At 43.3% G+C, this 22,236-nt stretch overlaps 1 protein-coding gene across 11 annotated transcripts in view; it reads right to left on the bottom strand.

The window, feature by feature from the left end:
* The window catches only part of SETD2 (SET domain containing 2, histone lysine methyltransferase), a 151,611-nt gene extending 131,996 nt beyond the window's left edge, over window positions 1-19,615 (bottom strand). For 9 of the 11 annotated variants that reach the window (XR_003309568.2, XR_003309571.2, XR_003309569.2 and 6 more), the window contains exon 1: window positions 19,367-19,615. Coding sequence is in view for 3 of the 11 variants with exons in the window: in XM_026454859.2 (XP_026310644.1) it covers window positions 19,367-19,437 (71 nt within the window). In the remaining 8 variants the exon portion in view is untranslated. The remainder of the gene's footprint in view (window positions 1-19,366) is intronic. The other 2 variants (XR_002735540.2, XM_023231574.2) reach the window with 2 other exon arrangements.
* Between the last annotated feature and the right edge of the window lie 2,621 nt (window positions 19,616-22,236).

The raw sequence follows: 22,236 nt of genomic DNA, 5'->3' as shown, positions 1-22,236 counted from the left end.
CAGTGAGCTGAGATCACACCACTGCACTCCAGCCTGGGCGACAAGTGAGACTCTGTCTGAAAAAAATCAATCAATCAAACAATAAATAAATATTTTAAAAATAACAGAATTTGGCTTGGAATTAAATAGTAGACACTATCATATCCAAAAGTCAAAGCAGGCAGCTGGTTTTCATGCCTACATCTACAGAGGTGAGAACACTGAAATATCAAAACTGACAATGTGCAAACATCTTAACTAGAATGATGAAAAAAAACTACAGGTTGAGTAACCCTTATTGAAAACAGGTGGGACAGTAAGTATGTCAAACTTTTTCAGATTCTGGAATATCTGCATATACACGAGATATCTTGGGGCCAGGTATCTTGGACCCAAGTCTACACACCAAACTTGTTTATGTTTCATATACCCCTTACACACATGGCCTGAAGGTAATTTTATACAATATTTTTAAATAATTTTGGGACATGTAATAAACTGTGTTGTATGCCTGTGTTTTGTTTTTAAGAGACGGGGTCTTGCTTTGTTGTCCAGGCTGGAGCAAGTACAGTAGTATAATCCCAGCTCACTGCAGCCTTGAACTCCTGGACTCAAATGATCCTCCTACCTCAGGCTCCTGAAGACCTGGGACTACAAGTGCATGCCACCATGCCTGGCTTGGCTGTGTTTTGACTGCAGCCCCTCACATGAGTTCATGTGTAAAATTTCCCACTGTGGTATCATGTCAGCATTAAAAGTTTCAACTTTTGGAGCATTTCAGATTTCACATTTTTGGATTCAGCTGAGGCCTGTAGACAGTTTAAGAACTATATAACCTAAAAGGAACTATGCAGCTGAACAGGTGTGGTGGCTTATGCCTGTAGTCTCAGCACTTTGGGAAGCCCCAACAGGAGGACCACTTAAGGCCAAGAATTTGAGACTGGCCTGGACAACACAGCGAGGTTCTGTCTCTACAAAAAATAAAAAATTAGCTGGGTACAGTGGCTCACATCTATAGTCCCAGATACTCAAGAGGCTGAGGCAGGAGGATCAGTTGAGCCCAGGAGTCCAAGGCTGCAGTGAGCTATGACGCTGTCACTGCACTTTAGCCTGGGTAACAGAGCGAGACCATGTCTCCAAAAAAAAAAAAAAAAAAAGCTATACAGCCTAAATTGTCTGCTATGGTCTTTCTAGTGCCTCTGTCCAGAAGGCATGTGCCACTTGCTCTTATCGCCCATCCTGTACTCTCAAAATATCAGCTGGAGAGGTACCACAGTACAATATACAAGAGCAAAAGCTCTTATATTCAGTCAACCTGAATTTGAATACTGACTCCAAAATTTTTTAACTTAAGTTACTAAAAGAAATGGAGGCCAAAGAAGCTAGCTATAAAACTGAAATAGTACTATATTTACTTTAAAAAGAGAATGAATGTCTATTTAAAATCCTTCATATAGGGTATGGTGGCTCACGCCTGTAATCCCCACACTTTGGGAGGCCGAGGCAGGTGGATCACCTGAGATCAGGAGTTCGAGACCAGCCTGGCCAACATGGCGAAACCCCGTTGCTACTAAAAATACAAAAATTAACCAGACATGGTGGCAGGCGCCTCTAATACCAGCTGCTCGGGAGGCTGAGGCAGGAGAATCGCTTGAACCCAGAGGTGGAGGTTGCAGTAAGCCAAGGTCATGCCACTACTCTCCAGCCTGGGCAACACAGCAAAACTCCGTCTAATTAAAAAAAAAAAAAAAATTCCTTCATATAGGCCAGGCATGATGGCGCATGCCTGTAATCCCAGCACTTTGGGAGGCCAAGGCGAGATGACTGCTTGAAGCCAGGAGTTCAAAACCAGCCTCGGCAACATGGAGAGACCCTGTCTCTACAGAAAAATTTTAAAATTATCCAGGTATACTGGCGTGTGCCTGTGGTCTCAGCTGCTTGGAAGGGTGAGGCAGGAGAATCACTTGAGAGTCCAGGAAATCAAAACTGCAATGAACCAGGTTCGTATCACTAGTTCAGTCTAGGTGACAGAGTGAGACACTGCCTTAAAAAAAAAAAAAAATTCCTTCATATAGTGCCTGGCAGAGAGTTTATACTCAATAAATGTAAGCTGTAACGTATCTGTTCTTGTTTGTTTGAGACACGGTCTCACTCTGTTGCCCAGGCTAAAGTGCAATGGTGCATTCTCCGCTCACTGCAACCTCTCGGGTTCAAGTGATTCTCCTGCCTCAGCCTCCCAACTAGCTGAGACTACAGGTATGCGCCACCATGCCCGTCTAATTGTTGTATTTTTAGTAGAGACAGGGTTTCACCAGGCTGGTCTCAAACTCCTGACGTCAGGTGATCCACCTGCCTCAGCCTCCCAAAATGCTGAGATTACAGGTGTGAGCCACTGTGCCCTGCCAGCATGTCATTTTTTAAGATTTTTTTTCTTTCAGCTCCTACACTTTCCGCATTCTTGTTCATAAAGGCATGCTTAGAACCCTCTTACAAAATTAAAGTATTATACTCACTGGTGGGCTAAAAGTATATTTTAGTAAACCTAGGCTTCAACTATAACATAACCAACCTGAAACTTGTTTTTTTGGTTGTATTTTTTGTTGTTTTTGTTGTTGTTGATACAGCATCTCGCTCTGTCACCCAGGCTGGATTGCAGTGGCGCGATCTAGGCTCATTGCAACCTCTGCCTCCTGGGTTCAAACAATTCTCCTGCTTCAGCCTCCCAAGTAGCTGGGATTACAGGCACCCACAACCACGCCTGGCTAATTTTTGTATTTTGCCAGGTTGCCCAGGCTGGTCCCGAACTCCTGACCTCAGGTGATCCGCCCACCTCAGCCTTCCAAAGTGCTGGAATTACAGGCATGAGCCACAGTGCCTGGCCCTGAAACTTTATTGAAACAGAACAATGTTACTCCCCTCAAACTTTCTTGTAATGAAGACAAAACATACAAAAACTAACTGAAATTTCAAAGTACAATCTGTGTTCAAGTGTTCTCCAATTTTTTATACCTTCTACCTCTATACTATTCTAAAATGAGCACTGGTTTTTAAATGAACTTCAAATAAATGCACATTTCTGAATCAGACAATCATTAATTAGGGTCTTAAATTAATGATGTTTGACTTAGAACTGAGGTTAGAATAATAAAAACCCCATTTTCCAGTAGGAAAAACTTTATAGACATCCAATCAACTTACATACAGATTTCTTTTTTAAAAGTAGCCATGGGCCAGGCACGGTGGCTCACACCTGTAATCCCAGCACTTTGGGAGGCCAAGGCAGGCGGATCACCTGAAGTCAGGAGCTCAAGATCAGCCTGGCCAACATGGTGAAACCTCATCTCTACTAAAAATACAAAAAAATTAGCTGGGCATGGTGGTGGGGGCCTGTAATGCCAGCTACTCGGGAGGCTGAGGCAGGAAAATCGCTTGAACCCAGGAGGCAGAGGTTGCAGTGAGCCAAGATCATACCATTGCACTCCAGCCTGGACAACAAGAGTAAAACTCTGTCTCAAAAAATAAAAATAAAAATAATAAAAGTGGCCATGATTGTATTATTCTCTCCTGTTAATCCATGTCTACTTTAATTTCCCTAATATTAGCTAAGAGGAAGAATATCCTTTTATGCTCCCACAAATATGTTCATTATTGCTACCTATGAACTCTGTTCCTCTGTCCAAAAACCATGAGTTAAAGTCCTAAGAGTACCCCTGAACTTAGACTTTCCCATCACCTGGACACAGTATGCAGTGATAAAAGAAAACAAAAGTGGCATGAGCAGTAATGCTTTCTCGTGTATGCATGACATGAGGAAAGCATTTAAAAAAAAAAATCCCTCTTAACAAAAGGCAAGTTACCTATGTATATATTTCTCTTTCTCTCCCTTAATATAGGGAATAATGGTGAATGAAAGCTTGAGTTTCATATGGGATTAAGCTCATTTCCAATGAAGATTTCAGACTACTTAAGGCACCTGGACAGACAATCAGGCAGATCTGAATGGTCCCCGTATCCAGCTTACCTTCTGCTGAATGATATTCACACCAGTAATCCTCCAGTATATATATTTGCAAAATCAGAGAAAGAACCAACCCAAATACAGAATCACCTGCACCCTCCAAATTGAACAATTATAAGCATATCAAGGTCAATTGTGAAGACCTTTAGGAAAACAAGTAACTCAATACAGAAATCCAGTTGTTTATGAACGGCAGCTATTCTAAATGTTATTCTTTAACATCATTAAAAGTTAGTTTTGGACAAATTGGTAAATGAATATTACCCAAGTTCTGATATGCCACTAAACTAGCTAGTAAGCACTATCTGTACTTCTTCACACTTCCTTTTCTTCCCTTTATAAAATTAGAGGCACTAGCTCCGCTGCCCTTTTAAAATCACAGCCATGAGAAGTCACAATGAGCAAGCTAAAGGGGAAAAAAAAGTTGGGAGCCACAAAGATGAGGAATTATTAGATATAGTAAAAGGATTCCCTACACTAGACACCTCTTATAGCACTCAGCAATTTACATGGGGTAAAAACTGAAGGGGAAATCGGCATAGGGTTAATCCTCTCTCTGTATCCTCCCCCATAATGTGGCCCTAGAACATCCTCTACCATCTGCCTACTACTCCATTTTCGCCTAAGTCCTACTCTTCAAGGCTAAGTTCAGGTATTCTTCTGGGCTGCCCTCCCTGATTGCCCGCCTGATCCCCATCCCAGTCTAAGTCAGGTATCTGTGCCATAGCACATTGTGCTTACTTCTGTATCTTTATCACAAGTCTGGCATTCAACAAATGTTAGCTGAATAAACTGTCAAGAGTTCAAGAGTTCTATCTCAGCTAGTTGTTCTAAACATTAGGTTAAAAGGCTCGATATAACGAAAAGAGTTTAAATATAACATTTTTAATTGCTTCATACAGTTAGAAACTGACAGACTTAGAAAAACTGAATTTTTTTGTATGCTAGGTATAAAAAGTATCAGCTGCCCTAGAGAAGAACAAAACCCTCTATTTTTAGAGTACCAAGTTTTCTATCATTTTTCAGTCTTTTGGTATATCCAAAAATATCTTTTTTTTTTTTTTTTTTTTGAGACGGAGTCTCGCTCTGTCGCCAGGCTGGAGTGCAGTGGCACAATCTTGACTCACTTCAACCTCCGCCTCCTGGGTTCAAGCAATTCCCCTGCCTCAGTCTCCTGAGTAGCTGGGACTCCAGGCACCCGCCACCATGCCCAGCTAATTTTAATTTTTGTATTTTAGTAGAGACGGGGTTTCACCATGTTGGCCAGGATGGTCTCGATCTCCTGACCTCATGATTCACCCACCTCGGCCTTCCAAAGTGCTGGGATTACAGGAATGAATCACCGTGCCCAACCTCAAAAATATCCTTTGATTTACCACTGCATCTGAGGTTCCTCACTTCCTTTTTGCCCGTAATATTTATAAAGAGATAAATGAGATAACTGATCTGAGAAATTTGGAGAGAAAATCAACAGAACAAGGGTAAAGTGCAGTTTACTCTCAGTTTAAGGATTACCCATCCTGGAAAAATACACAAGTACAAAACAACTGAAAAGGTTGGGAGAAAAAAGTGGTCTAGTATACCAACAGAAGAAGCATAAAAAGTGCTATGAGCACCAAGTCACTGCCATTAGCCCAACACATGCCACTCAATTCCCTGACCTCTGTCCTAATCTTCTAGTTATTTAAGAATGTCTGGTAATAGGCTGGGCATGGTGTCTCACGCCTGTAATCCCAGCACTTTGGGAGGCTGAGGTAGGGAGACTGCTTGAGCCCAGGAGTTCGAGACCCTGTCACTACAAAAAATAAATAATTAAATTAGGCATAGTGGGAGGATTTCTTGAGCCTGGGAGGTTGAGGCTGCAGTAAGCCATGATCGTGCCACTCCACTTCAGCCTGGGTGACAGAGAAAGACCCTATCTTTAAAAAAAAAGAAAAAGAAAAAAGAAAAGAATGTCTTATAATAGAGGTCAGCAATTATTAACAATACTGCTGGTAATCAAATTAGAATAATGATCGTTATAAAGAATCAGGCCAATTCAAACATTTACTAAGCATGCACTACCATGTACCCAACTACTAGTTACTAGGATTCCTCCATTAAAAGAAGAACATATTCTATAATATATTCATCATGGTCCTTCAATTTTCTGATACATGAATCTACAAAATTCCTTAGGTCCTAGCAACAAAACCAAACAGGTCTAATGAGAATAGATGAATGCTAAGATAGCCAGGCTTCAATGAAATGTTAGCCTCTCTTGATACTTTGTATTAATAATCAACTAAAGCATCTTAAAAATTACAGAATTATGGTGGCAGGTGCCTGTAGTCCCAGCTACTCGGGAGGCTGAGGCAGGAGAATGGTGTGAACCCGGGAGGGGGAGCAGCTTGCAGTGAGCCGAGATTTCGCCACTGCACTCCAGCCTGGGCGACAGAGCAAAACTCCGTCTCTAAAAAAAAAAAAAAAAAAAAAAAAAAAATTACAGAATTATAAAATACATATATAAAAACATATCTTTTAAAAACTTACATGTAAAAATAGCTCTGATGAAAATAAAAATGCTTAAGCAGTCAGTACATTTCAAAAAAGCACATAGCTAACAAAAAAATTGTGCAGCACACATATGCACAACCGGAAAAAAAGTCCTATCACAGATTCTAACTCCTGCTCCCAATTTCATATCCTGACACCATCACGATCTTCTCTAGTAAGAGTATGCTGTGCACAGTGGCTCCTGTCTGTAATCCCAGCATTTGGGGAGGCCAAGGCTGGTGGATCACCTGGGATCGGGAGTTCGAGACCAGCCTGGCCAACATAGTGAAACTCCATCTCTACTAAAATACAAAAATTAGCCAGGCGTGGTGGCAGCCGCCTGTAATCCCAGCTACTCAGGAGGCTGAGGCAGGAGAATTGCTTGAACCCAGGAGACGGAGGTTGCAGAGAGCCAAGATCGCACCACTGCACTCCAGCCTGGGAGACAGAGCGAGACTCTGTCTCAAAAAATTAAAAAAAAAAAAAAAAAGTTTGGGCCGGACGCGGTGGCTCAAGCCTGTAATCCCAGCACTTTGGGAGGCCGAGACGGGTGAATCACAAGGTCAGGAGATCGAGACCATCCTGGCCTACACGGTGAAACCCCGTCTCTACTAAAAAATACAAAAATCTAGCTGGGCGAGGTGGCGGGCCCCCGTAGTCCCTATTACTCGAGAGGCTGAGGCAGGAGAATGGCGTGAACCCGGGAGGCAGAGTTTGCAGTGAGCTGAGATCCGGCCACTGCACTCCAGCCTGGGCGACAGAGTGAGACTCCGTCTCAAAAAAAAAAAAAAAAAAGTTTGTAAAGAAAATAGGTAGTCAAAGAAAGAAGAGCACCAAGTATTTCTTGGGAATCTCATTATCTCCCTAATTTGTATGAGCAATACTATAATTGGGGGAACACTCTTTTTATATTCAATCACTAATGTTTCGATGTGTTCAAGGTGTTTGTATCAGCTAGTAACACTACTTCCTTACACAAACTGCTAGGTTAATCTGCCAAAAAGTATACTATACTTTTCATAATTGTGACAACTGGTTTCCTGAATAATTGTACGACAACGAAAGTTGTTTTGTTTTTGTTCTTTAATAGAAATGGTAAGCTTAAGCTTGAAAATATACCTCTTACGGTTACCTTAAGGCAAACTTGAAGAGATTTTCACTGATTTCTAAAATGTTGTATTGTACCTCAAAGAAATTTGCCTTTACTACAGACAATTCTTAACTACATTTTCAGCACAGAAGCAGTACCATAAAATGTGTAGCTTATGTTTTAGAGTTGATACTCCGATGAAGTATTGATAAATTAATGGAAGAGTTGTATTTTTAACCAGGCTATTTTTAACCAGTTGTATTTTTAACCAGGTCTGTGTGTGCTCAAGGCCAGCATAAATGGATTTCTATAGAAAGGGTTTTTACAGTCATTTCATATAATTTATGAAAAACAGTATTTGCTCCACTTTACATTCACACAAAATTCATAAAAAATTTAAACCTTAAACCTAGCATCTTCTGCTTCCTCAAATAGAGTATGTAATTAATAACTATTCATCATGAGGCCAAATATCAGACAAAAGGCTCAAAACACAAGATAGACCACAGATTCACAAAGAGCCTAACCATGAAGCAAATACTGTTCATTACTATAGAGTCCTCCCCAAAGAGAGGGTCCAACCACACTTGGCAGGGAAGTGGGCCACAGGAAGAACTACAATTGGAAACCACCACTTGCTCTAGGTTCTTGCAAGCCCGGAGCAGAGCTCCCAGTAAGCAGACCTCCCAGAAGCCTGCCAACACAATTGCAGTCTTATCAACACCCACATCATCCCAAGGATATTTTCACTTGCAAGATGTTAGCATTTGACAGAAAAAGCATTCTAAAATAAAAAGCAACTATGGGAATTCAGACCAATCTTAAACCTCCATTGAAATGACAATATGTTTGCTCAGCTGGAAAAGAGACTAAAGTAACCATTAGCTGGACCAAAAACACAAAAAACAGGCATGGGGGCTCATGCTTGTAATCCCAGCACTTTGGAAAGCTGAGGCAGGAGGATCACTTGAGACCAAGAGTTCAAGACCAGCCTGGGCAGTGAAGTGAGAGCCAGTGAAGTATCTAATTTTTAAAATTAAAAAATTAAAAGACTACCAAATTAAACAAAGTAAATTTACACAAATTCCAAAGCTGAGACTCAAATACATTTTATTACACAATTTTTATTAACCAAAAATTACATAATTAACCAAAAATTATACAAGGTAATTGCCTCTCATTTGAATGAGAGTAGACTTTCAAATACTGTATAAGTCCAACTACGGAAAACAACAACAACAACAACAAACCTATCAAATTTTGTCTTAGCTCTGTTGGCCAGCCTCAAACCAACCATTTTCAAGAGACTCCCTACGTAAGGCCAGGCACAGGGTGCCCAGCACTGTAATTCCAGTGCTTTGGGAGGCTGAAGTGGGAGGATTCCTTGAGGCCAGGAGTTTGAGACCAGCTTGGGCAACATAGTGAGACCCCCATCTCTACAAAAAAAATTTAAAAATTAGCTAAGTGTGGTGGTACATGCCTGTTGTCCCAGCTACTTGGAAGGCTGAGGCAGGAGGATTGCTTGAGCCCAAGAGTTCAAGGCTACAGTGAGCTGAGATCATACCACTGTCCTTCAGCCTAGGTGACAAGGGAGGCCCTGATCCAAAAAAGAAAAAAGAAAAAAGAAAAAAAAGAGATCCCACTTAAATGCCTTCAGTTTTCTTTTTAAAAGAAACAAGTAACTAATCAAAATAAGGCAGGAATAAAAATGATCTGTTCAATCCATCAGTACCATATACAAATAGAAATAAGTATGAGATTTTTTAAAAAACTCTAAACAAAATCCCCCAAACACCATCATAACCAGAAAAACTCACTCTGAGGAGAAATACATTTGAAAAGAGACACTTTCCACATAGCTCAATATGTCCTAACATAATAACCAGACATCTTAAGAAAATCAAACAACTGGCCGGGCGCGGTGGCTCAAGCCTGTAATCCCAGCACTTTGAGAGGCCGAGACGGGCGGATCACGAGGTCAGGAGATCGAGACCATCCTGGCTAACACGGTGAAAACCCGTCTCTACTAAAAAATACAAAAAACTAGCCGGGCGAGGTGGCGGCGCCTGTAATCCCAGCTACTCCGGAGGCTGAGGCAGGAGAATGGCGTAAACCCGAGAGGCGGAGCTTGCCGTGAGCTGAGATCCGGCCACTGCACTCCAGCCCCGGCGACAGAGCGGGACCCCGTTCAAAAAAAAAAAAAAAAAAAGAAAATCAAACAACTTAGCATGGTACATCCACACTACAGAATATTTTGTTCAGCTGTTTAAAAAGATAAGCACATATTGGCCAGGTGCGGTGGCTCACACCTGTTATCCCAGGCCAAGGAGGGTGGATCACGAGGTCAAAAGATTGAGACCATCCTGGCCAACATGGTAAAACCCCATCTCTACTAAAAATATAAAAATTAGCTGGGCGTGGTGGTGCACGCCTGTAGTCCCAGCTACTCAGGAGGCTGAGGCAGGAGAATCGCTTGAACCAGGGAGGCAAAGGTTGCAGTGGGCCGAGACTGCACCACTGCACTCCAGCCACCGCAACAGAGCGAGACTCTGTCTCAAAAAAAAAAAAAAAAAAAAAAAACAAAGAATGATAGATAAGCACATCTTATATGTAAATGGAAACAAATACAGAATGTAGGAAAAAAGCAGAAAAATACATACAGTAATATGACTCCACTTTTGTAAAAAAATAAAAACCAAACAAAAGGAAAAGATCTCAAAAAATACATTAAGTTCTTGGATGCAGTATTTGGAAATGTGGAGCAGAGGAGATGCTCAGGGAGGATTTTTATTTTTCTTCTATAAACATCTGTATTGTCTGACCCTTTTGCAATAAGTATTTATTGTTGTGGTAATTTAAAAAAAAAATTTTAAAACATACTATCAGACTCTGTTATTGTTTTTAAAATATCACATTCACGGTTAGTACACAGTAATAGTAAAGTACTTCCAAACTTAAAGTTATCCTCAGAGATTGAAAAAGACTGAGACATGACAATTAAATGCAATGTGTAATACTAGATTGAAAAAAGAACACACCTTTGGGACAACTGGCAAAATGTATAAAATATATATCAGGTAATAGCAGGGTTACAAATGTTAAAATGTCTGAATTTGATTACTGTATATTGATTAAGAGAATGCTTGTTTTTAGGTAATACTATGAGATATTTAGGAAAGAAAGATCATGATGCCTGCAATTTACTCTCAAGATGTTCTGCCAAAAGTAAATAAAACTTTTTTTTAAATATAGAAAGGTAATACAAACGTGGTAAAATTCCAATTACTGGTTAATCTAGTTTAAAAGTACATTATGGGAATTCACTGTGCTATTCTTACAACTTTCCTGAAAGTTTAAAATTTTTTCAAAATAAAAAGTCTTTTTTGCCAGGCGCAGTGGCTCACACCTGTAATCCCAGCACTTTGGGAGACTGAGATGGATGGATCACTTGAGGTCAGGAAACCAGCCTGGGCAGCATGACAAACCCCATCTCTAGAAAAAATACAAAAATTAGCCGGGTATGGTAGTGTGTGCCTGTAATCCTAGCTACTCAGGACACTGAGGTGGGAGGATCGCTTGAGCCTCAGAGGCAGAGGTCGCAGAGAGCCAAGATTGTGCCACTGCACTCTAGCCTGGGTGACAGAGTGAGACCAGTCTCTCACACACACACAAAGTGGTTTTTTTTTTTTTTTCTGTCAGAAAAACATTCTAACCTGATTTCAGTGACTTAGGTGTATGTAAATGGCTTAGTTTCCAATATAAACTATCTCTCAGGGTTTTACAATAGTTCTTAGTGTATTACAAAATCAAGTACTCTACGGTTCTCTTGGAAGAATTAACAGAAGTGAAGCTAGTCAACTTTTTGAAGAAACTGAGCAAAGAACGATTAGCAAATTGAGCAGCCTCTTAACCAGGATAGGTTCAGACAGGCTCCAGCAGAGCCACATAGTAGATTTATGGACAGAAAAGCTGGTCAACTTTTGATTCTCAAATCCAGGCTGACCATCCTGCTTCCCTCCAAAACCTGACAATGCTCATAGAACAACAATGAATATTAGGGTTGAGAAAATTTATTACAAATGTCTATTACAGAATAAATTATAATGTATTAAAAAATTTTTTTAATGAATAAATTAAATCAATGAGTCACTACAGTGAAAAAGGGCTGAGAAGATCTGGAAACACCAAAGTCCTGCTAAGGAAACTAGGAAAGTATGACTGATAGATAATCTTCTTGTATGTAAAAAATATGGCTTGGCAACTGGAGACAATTCTTAGGAAAACACAATTGTATCAACAGTTGCTTGATACTTTTCTAAAGACATAATGTGTCAATAAAAGGAGAATAGTATGCCTAAAATGTAGCAAAAGCAAATGGCAAAGAGGGACATGAATATTAAAGAGGTACACCCTAGCCTAAGCACTAGGATAGTCCAGCAGGCTTTCCATACTTACCAGCAAACCCTCCAAGTGCTATATTGGCCTCCTGTGTACCGCAGTAGCCCAAAGAAGGTAACCGGGCCTGTAGGACCATACATCCATCACTACAAACCTATCTCTCTCTTATCAGAAAAATTGATTCAACTGGCTATAAAGCTACTAAGGGTCCAGATCATATATGAAATCTGGTAACCACATGATACTTTCTCTCAGTTGGCTTCCTAAGGTACCTCTATCCTCTCTGTTCTAACATGAATTATAAGAATTTGACTTGCTGGGCACAGTGGCTCACACCTGTAATCCCAGCACTTTGGGAGGCTGAGGTCAAGAGTTCAAGACCAGCCTGGGCAACACAGCAAAACCCTGTCTCTACAAAAAATAAAAAGTTAGCCAGGGCCAAGTGTGGTGGCTCACGACTATAATCCCAGCACTTTTAGGAAGCCGAAGCAGGCAGATCACTTGAGCTCAGGAGTTTAAGACCAGCCTGGGCAACATGGTGAAACCCCATCTCTACAAACAAAATAAGCTGGGCATGGTGGTATGTGCCCATAGTCCCTGCTACTCAGAAGGCTGAAGTGAGAAAATCACCTGAGCCTGGGAAGTTGAAGCTGCAGTGAGCCATCATCGTGCCACTGCACTCCAGCCTGGGCAAGAGCAAAACCCTGTCTCAAAACAAAAAAATTAGCCAGGAGTGGTGGTGCGCATTTGCAGCGTGGGAGAATCACTTGAGCCCAGGAGTTCAGTTACAGTGAGCTACAATCTTGCCACTGCACTCTAACCTGGACAACAGAACAAGTCCCTAAAAATAAAAAATTAATAGAGAATCTGAGTATCCTGACTGCTGTATATATCATTTGAACATGCTGAAATATTCTTTCCCAATTAAACTTTCTTTTGACCAAATTCGCCATACTTTCGTATCATGGTGCCTTGTAAGTACCGTTCTTTCTAGCCTACTCATTCCATTCAATACTAACAATAAAAGAACTGGCCGGGGGGCGTGGTGGCTCACGCCTGTAATCCCAGCACTTTGGGAGGCTGAGGCGGGTGGATCACCTGAAGTCAGGAGTTCAAGACCAGCCTGACCCATATGGAGAAACCCCGTCTCTACTAAAAATAAAAAATTAGACACACATGGTGGCACATGCCTGTAATCCCAGCCACTCGGGAGGCGGAGGCAAGAGAACCGCTTGAATCCAGGAGGCAGAGGTTGTGGTGAGCTCAGATTGTGCCATGGCACCCCAGCCTGGGCAACAAGAGCAAAACTCCGTCTCAAATTAAAAAAAAAAGAAAGAAAGAAAGAAAGAAAGAAACTAACACTGTCCTAATTCTTAAATTCTCATAAAACCCTTTGCAGATGATACTACCATGATCCCCACTTTATAGGTAAGGAGTAATTAAGAAACTTGCCTAGGTTCACAGAGCAATTAAGTAAAAAGATGAGATTCTAAACCAGGAGTTCTGTCTCCAGAGCCTAGGGATTTAACTTTTTTTGTGCCCTGTACCATTTAGGAAATCTAATGAAGCTTGTGGATTTCTTCTCAGTCTAATATTTTTTAATGCATAAGATAAAGTACATATGATTGCAAAGGAAGCCAATTACATTGAGGGGAAAAAAACCAATGTGTCATATTGTTTAGTATGTGCTTCTCAATCTAGTGAATTTCGACATAATGATAAACATATTTCAAGATTCTACAAAAACCACAATACAGTTTGCCTTTGAATAACATGGGCTGAACTGTGTAGGTCCACTTATACAGATTTTTTTCAAGAAAAGTTACACACCTTGTGCCTGCCTCCAGTTCTACCTCCTCCACCTCTGTCACCCAAGACAGCAAGACTAAAACCCCCTCCTCTTCTTCCTCCTCAGCCTATTCAATGTGAAGACTACAAGGATGAAGACCTTTATGATGATCCACTTCCACTTAATGAATAATACATTTTCACTTCTTATGATTTTCTTAACATTTTTTCTCTACTTTACTCTCTTGTAAGAATACAGTATATAATACACACAACATACAACAAAATATGTGTTAGCAGACTATGTTCTCAGTAAAGTCAACAGAATCCTAGTAGCAGTTAAGTTTTGAGGGAGACAAAAGTTACACGCACATTTTTTACTGCGTTGCAGATTGGGATTGGTACCTCTAACTCCTGTGTTGATCAAGAATCGACTGCATATTTTATTATAAAAATATCTGATTTATACACAAATCACAATTAATACTACTGTAGTTTGTTATTTACATTAGTAATTGAAAGAAATGCTAACTTCTAGTCAGAGGTTACTGAAGAGGTAATTTTCCCAAGTTCATAGATGCCATCCATGTTAAAACCTTCAACTCCACACTAAAACAGTCCTCTCTTAACACAGGCATTTAAAAAACCAATCAATCCAAGTGTGGTGGTACACATCTATAGTCCCAGCTACTCAGGAGGCTGAAGCAGGAGAACTGCTTGAGCCCAGGAGCTGAAGACCAGCCCAGGGAAAATAGTAAGATTCCATCTTTAAAAAAACAAAAATAAAAAGACCAATCCTTGGCCCTTCTTTCTATCTACCAAGAATTCCCTGGTAATCTCATCCAGCTTCATGGCTTGAATACTACCTAAACTGGTGACAACAAAATTTATCTCCATTCCAGACCTTTCCCCTGAACTTCAGACTTGGTTATCAACTCAATTCAAATGTCTAACAGGCAATCTCAAACTTACCATGCCTAAAATGGAACTCCTCCTAATCTAGTCCTCAAACTTGCTTCTTTTAGTCATCACTGTCTTTGTTGACGGCAACTTTCTAACTGCTGAGACCAGAAACCCTGGAATCACCCTTGGTTCTTCACATATCACACCAACAAATCATATTAGTTCCATCTTCAAAATATATCCAGTATCCATCCATTTCTCACTACTCTTATGTTACCATCTTGGTACCGGCATCTCTTTTCTGGATTACTAGCTTCCTTACTAGTCTCCAGGCTTACCACTGTTGTTCCCTTTGCAATTCGAATGATCCTTTGAAATTGAAAGCAGACTATGTCACTCTTCTGTTCAAAACTCCTGGCAAAGTCCTTAGAATGGCTCTACAAGACTGTGTAAAAGCTAAATCCTGGCCGAGAGCAGTAGCTCACACCTGTAATCCCAGCACTTTGGGAGGCCAAGGCAGGTGGATCACAAGGTCAGAAGTTCAAGACCAGCGTGGCCAAGACGGTGAAACCCTATCTCTACTAAAAACACAAAAATTAGCTGGGTGCAGTGGCAGGCGCCTATAATCCCAGCTACTCAGGAGGCTGAGGCAGAAGAATCACTTAAATCCAGGAGGCAGAGACTGCAGTGAGCCAAGATCACGCCACTGCACTCGAGCCTGGGGGACAGAGTGAGACTCCATTTCAAAAAAAAAAAAAAGCTAAACCCCACCTCACCCTAACCCAATTTACTATTACACTTTCTTGCTCATTCCATTCTAGCCATAATGGACAAAACTCACAGGTCTGCCTCAACACCTTGAAACTCACTATTCCCTCTTATTGAAATGCCTTCACCCATTATTAACATGGCTACTTCTCCTTTAAATCTTTGCCTAAATATCACTCCCTCAAGGATACTCACCCAGTATACCTCACTTTAAATTGCAACCTCTTCCTCAACAATTCTGAATCCCCCTTACTCTATTCCACTTTCCAAAGCACGTACCTTTGAACATTCTATATTATTTAATTTTATTATTATTATTGAGATGGAACCTCCTTCTGTCCCCCAGGCTGGAGTGCAGTGGCACAGTCTCAGCTCACTACAACCTCCACCTCCCAGGTTCAAGCAATTCTCCTGCCTCAGCCTCCCAAGTAGCTGGAATTACAGGTGCCTGCCACCACACCCGACTAATTTTTTTTTTTTTTTTTTTAATTTGTATTTTTAGTAGAGACGAGGTTTCACCATCTTGGCCAGGCTGGTCTCCAACTACTGACCTCAGGTGATCCACCCACCTCGGCTTCCAAAAGTGCTGGGACTACCAATGCAAGTCACTCCACTTGGCCAGAACATTCTGTATTATTTATTATTACCCCCATTAGGATGTAAACTCCACAAAACAAAATTTTGTTTTGTACACCAATTACCCCTAGTGTGCCTACGTTTGGCATACAACAGACATGCCTATGTTCAAAGAACTGCACCTCTACCACTGTAAGGTACTTGCCTATCTCCCTCATTAAAAGAGTTCCTTAAAGACTAACTGGATCTACTTTGCTGTGTCCTCAACACCTGTCCCTGGGCCTGCCCCATAATGGACACCTACTGCACAGATACTCAAGTGATTACAGCCATTTTCACCTGAAACACAATAGCCTATATGCTGCTGGAAAAAAAAGCCATCTTGCAGCTGTGTCTGATTAAAAGCATGGGTACAAGACAAACCCAGAACATCAGATGCTGTTACTTCAGTCAAACTGAAATAACATTTTTGCCTCAGTTTCTTCATATGTCTAAGTACCATTTCAAGCCATCCAAAGTCTAGAAAGGGCACTTGGCCATTCATCCCCTGAGCCATGTTGCCCACCTAATCTTTTCATCCTCAACTTAAATCCTACCTTTTAACTTTTCCCTGATGACCCCAGCTAGAAGCACTTACACGTGCCACATTCTGCGCCAAGTGCTCTTCATGCATTATCTCATTCAATCCTCCCAAAAAGCCCTAGTAAGGTGTTAACCATTATGATACCTATATAAAAGATGAAAAAAACCCAAGTTTGGAGAGATGAAGTCATCTGTCCAAGGTTAAAATAGTGTTCAGATCCAGGTCTGACTCTGAAATTCAGGTTTTTAAAATCCTATACTGCCTTTCTCTCTCCTCTAGCATTATAAACACTAACTAGCTTACTATCTCAAGGGTTTGCCATCACTTCACTTCTGTAGGCTTCATTTTCTTCATACGCCAAACAGGTGATATTGCTCAGAATACCTACCATGATCCCCTCCAGTCTTTATAGTATTATGAAAAAAGGAAAAACACAACAAAACAACAACAAAAACATGTCACAATTCTTTACTCCATACAGGTTAATACACAAGAAGAGACCTGGCACAATGGCTCATGCCTGCAGTCCCAGCACTCTGGCAGGCCAAGGCAGGAGGCTCACTTGCGGTCAGGGATTCAAAACCAGTCTGAGTAACGTAATCTTTTATTTATTTATTTTTTTTTCAATTAGCCGGGTGTGGTGACACATGCCTATAGTCCCAACCCAGGAGGCTGAGGCAGGAGGACTGCTTATGCCCAGAGGTTCAAGGATGCAATGAGCTATGATGACACCACTGCACTCCAGCCTGGGTGACAGAGTGGGACCCTGCCTCTAAAAAGAAAAAAAAAAAAAAGGAAAAAATACACAAGAATTTAAAAATATATAATCACTGTCAGAAATCCAAAGCAGTGCATTTCTACTACATTAAAGCAATAAAAACTCCAAAACATGTAAAACCATAAAACATTCTTGATTCCTTCCCCACTCGTGTCTACCAAAGATGCACTTCTGAGTCAATTTTCCCACATATTATGAAAAATTTTTCCCCAAGAAGTGTAAGGATGTGATCCTTAAAGCTTCTGGACTTCATCAAACAACCTGGTAAAGGGAAGTAAAAGCAGGCACTTAGCCTATTCAAAGGTTAGCATGTTACTTTGTATCAAAGGTTAGCATGTTACTTTGTACAGAGCAAGTGCTAAATAAGCATTTATTGAATCGTGATACAAAAATTTTTTTTGAGGTTTTTAAAACTAAAAACCTATAACGTGAGCTTTGTAATTGGACTGATTGTGCAGTAAATCAAAACAATCTTACCTGACCGTGCCAGTAGCAAAACAAAAAGACCAATCTAATTAAGGTAATGTTAACTAACGGCCAAGAACCCATGAAAGGAAAAAGTCATGTTAACTTACTATTGCAAGTAAGACTTGAGTTTTTAGAAAAGCAAAATAATGATTTATCGTGTTGTGCAGAAATGACCAACACCTCAACAGAATCCGTTGTGTTGCAATCAAAACTAAGAACTATCAATTAAGATCCAGACATTTCTGGACCAACGTGAGATGTGGCAAGGGATTCAAAAACGAGCCACAGCCAACCTAAGGTAAAATGTGTCAAAACAGCAAAGCTCTTGGAATCATCCTGGTCATAAAAGTTTGACAGTTTCATGTGAAACCCCTATCAACCAATAAGTTTGAAATGAATACTATATTCCTAGGTCTAACAACAGCAAATGGAGTTTAAGAATGGCTTTTCAAAACAATGGTCTCGTGAGGGTTCAGGGAAAGAAGTGACTTCAGGCTGAGGTAGCAGATACAGATTCAGACCTCAAGAGAAATGTAAAGGTGTCCTAGACTGAAAAATTACTATTGGGCAAAACTGTGTTTCGGTTTTCCAGAACATTGTCTTCTTTAGAGAATCCTCAAACGATTCTTAGTTTTTAACCAAGTCTTCACAAGAAATAGAAAGTCATCCGTTTAGGATAAGAGGTTCCTGTTACCAAGAAAATCGTGTCCGAAAGTGTGAAAATCTCACAATCTGCAAGAAAATGTATGCCCCTCAGGTGGCTTTCATTTTCAGGCGGAAAAACAAATCCGGTGTCACCTCAACAACGGGACCACACAAACCTCGCCATTACAAAACCCAAGTGCCAAAGGTGCAGAATGTGAAGCCGGAAGCACTGCGAGGCCAGGATCGAGTTCCCAGGAGGAAAAAATCAAACTCAGGAGTGCAGCGCGGGCCCCTCCACGGCCCGGGGGCCAGGCAACTCGCGCTAGGCCCTTCCGGTTCGAGCCGCTGCCGTCGCGGGGAGGTCGGGCGACGGGTCGAGCTTCCACCCGAGCCCGGGGATTCGCGGCCTACCCTCACCCGCGCCCTCTTGCCGGGCCAGGCACCACCAGCTCCTCCGACTATGCCCCTTGACTAGCAGCGGGGCCCGGACGAGCCGCGAGGAGCCAGCCAGGACCGCCGAGCCCCGGGCTGGCCGGGTAGGTGCGGACACGGCGGCAGCCGTACGGACCGTGGCTGCCCCTCCCCCACCGGCCCGGCCCAACCGCCGCCGCGACGCGAGCAGCGGCGCCAACGCCGGGCCCAACCGCGGGCCTGCAGCGGCCCCAGCCAGGCAGCTCGAAGTGGCGGCGCGGGCCTGCTCCCGACACCGACCGCGCGAGGCCACCGCGGGCCCGTTACTCCTCGCGCCGGCCCGCGCCGCCACCCGTCAGGACGCACCGCCCTCGGCTGGGGCTGAGGCGGCCGACAGCAGCAGGGGGCCGCGGAGCTGATACTTACTCAGGGGTCGGGTGCTCCGGGTCGTAGAAATCCCCCATCTTCGGAGGCGGCTGCGGCTGCAGCTGCTTCATCGGGAGCGGCTGGAGGCGGCGACGAGAGCCCCCTCCCCGCGGCAGAGCGACGCGGGGGAGGGGAGGGGAGGAGGCCGCAGGTCCGACCGCGGCGGCGGCGGCAGGGGCGGCCCGCGTCGCTACCTCGCTGGTCGCTCCCTCCCTCCCTCCCTCGGACGCCCGCCAGCCGCTCTCTCCCTCTCACCCTCACACCGGGAGCGACGCACACCCCACCCGCCCCTCAGCTTCGCAGGCCCGGCCCCTTAAAGAGACACACACGGGCCCCCAGTACGCCGCCAGTCGGCGTGCCTGCAGCTGCTGGCTTGATCCCAGGCCGGGACGGGCGGAGCGGAACACTGCCCGGCGGGCCCAGGCTGACCGTGTCTGTGGCGCTCCGGAACAATAAACCCCCGGCTCCGGTGATGTGGGCCAGACCGGACCTAGAGAGGCGGCACCGCGACCCCTCTCTCAACCCGCCTGGCGGCCGGGAGCAGCGTGACCCGGCCCGCTACCGTGTTACAGCTGGCGACTGACAAACAGCAGGCGACGTCGGGAGAACGCCCCGAGACAGCCGAGACATCAGCCTTCTTGCTCCAAGGCCCTGTAGGACCTGCCCGCCGGGAGCCCCGGAGTCCGCAGCAGCGCCGAGGGCCCCTCCCCCAGGTCTCTGGGCTCTGAGGTAAAGCGGCCGCGGCTGCTCCCGGCCCCTCGTCCCACTCGTCCCTCTCTCCCCCTTGCCTCTTCATCTCGACCCCTTAGCAAGCATGGAAGCGCAGCGAGGCGGGGGATTGCTCGGAGGCCGATCTTCCGGCAGCCTCCTCCGCCCTCCTGCCCGCTGTGCCCTCGGGGCTCCTACCTCCACCTCGGCGCGGCGTTCTGCCCCCACCCGAAGTCTCTAAGGCGGCAGCTCCGTTCTCTTTTGTGGTTCTTGGGGCCTTAGAGGCAATGTCATGAAAAAGGTGTATTAATCACTTTCCTCCAGAAATGATAAGATGAGATTAAGTAGAATAACTTGAAAGAGTTACGAGTTGTTATTTTTGGAAGGAGGGATAGGAACGCGTAAATCCAATAGCTAAACTTTCTAGACGCTGAGGAGTTTTTTGTGATAGATCATTTTGACATTGGGGGTTCATAGGGTTAGCTTTTTTTGTGTTGTTGTTGTTGTTGCTGTTGTTTTTTCCACTAGAATTTTGAATCGGGTTTTACCAGCAATTGGTTAGGGAAAGGAAAGGATGTGTCTTCCAGTTGAGAAACAGTGGTTAAAAAGTGAAATGTGGGCCAGGCGCGGTGGTTCACGCCTGTAATCCCAGCACTTTGGAAGGCTGAGGCGGGCGGATCACCTGAGGTCAGGAGTTCGAGACCAGACTGGCCAACATGGCGAAACCCCATTTGTACTAAAAATACAAAAATTAGCTGGGCGTAGTGGCGCATGCCTGTAATCCCAGCTACTCGGGAGGCTGAGACAAGAGACTCGCTTGAACCCAGGAGGCGGAAGTTGCAGTGAGCTGAGATTGTGCCACTGCCCTCCAGCCTGGCGACAGAGCGAGACTCCATCTCAAAAATATAAATGAGTGAAAATAAAAAATAAACTAGCTGGGCGTGGTGGCGCGCCTGTAATCCTAGCTACTCGGGAGGTTGAGGCAGAAGAATCGCTTGAACCCGGGAGGCGGAGGTTGTAGTGAGCCCAGATCACGCCACTGCACTGTAGCCTGGGCGATATAGCGAGACTCCATCTCAAAAAAAGAAAACAACAACAAAAATCTTAAATATGATATGAGAGAATAAACATCCTTCAGTGGCTAACTTTTTAAAATAGGCTTTGTATGTATGTAGGCTACAGTGTCTTTTAGTGTTTTATAATCATTGTTTTTCACTTAGGGATTATTTTGGCTTTTTTTTTTTCCTGGTACCTTTAGGGTTAGCATGGAGGTCCAGGGTCCATCTGACTCCCTAGGTTCGAATCTCCCAAGGCCATTTCTTTACACACCATTATTGTTACTAATTTCCCTGTGGTTTTTCTCATTTTTAAATGAGAATATTGCTGCCAACTGGTCTTCTCACTATTGTGAGGATTAAATGAGCTGTTTGTTAAAGCCTTAAACTTTCAGTACATGTCAGCGTTCTTTAGCCATGATAGTGCAGAGGTTAAGAGCTAGCTCTACCTGGCATTGTGTACCAGGCACTTTCTAGCCTTGTGACATTGGGATGCTTGCTTCTCATGCTTCCCGTGCCTCACCTGTAAATGGCGTATTAGCCACTGCGCAGAGAATGTTGTGAACATGCTTGCACAGTGCCTCTCATTAAGTGCCCAGTAAGTGTTATCTTTTGGGCTTTGAAAGAATAGATTGAGGCCCTGTGCCTTAGATGCCACATAGGCAGTTGGGAGTCACTTGACCTTGGACAGGCAGGATAGGGCAATTTTAGATGGAGGTGGTTGAAACAATGTAAGTGTGAGGTGGTAAGGACCTAAGCTGAGGTGAATGAGAAAAAAGCAGTCAGGTGCAGGTTCCCTATTTCCTTAATAAGAAAGTAAGCAATTCTCTTGCAGGAGGTACAGCTGGGCACTGGAATGGAATGCCTGGTCTCATGATAGCATTGGTTTGGTCAGAACCCAATGCAATAAGCTTGTCAAGCCATGGGAATCAGTGAGAATTCTAAGCCCCAAACAGGAACAAATGAACTGGGTTTTTACAGGCAGTGCCTTCATCTATAATTGCTCTCAGAGTTCTTTGGACTCATATTTTTAAGTCAAAGAGAATGCATGCTTGGAGCACATACTTGGGCCTGGCCTCCTGATCAAAGCTGTGGAATAATTTGGTT

The sequence above is a fragment of the Piliocolobus tephrosceles genome, chromosome 2, assembly GCF_002776525.5.
Source record: "Piliocolobus tephrosceles isolate RC106 chromosome 2, ASM277652v3, whole genome shotgun sequence".
NCBI classification, from domain to species: Eukaryota; Metazoa; Chordata; class Mammalia; order Primates; family Cercopithecidae; genus Piliocolobus; species Piliocolobus tephrosceles.
Note: the sequence above shows the minus strand (reverse complement) of the source record. Positions and strands in the feature narration are given on the sequence as shown.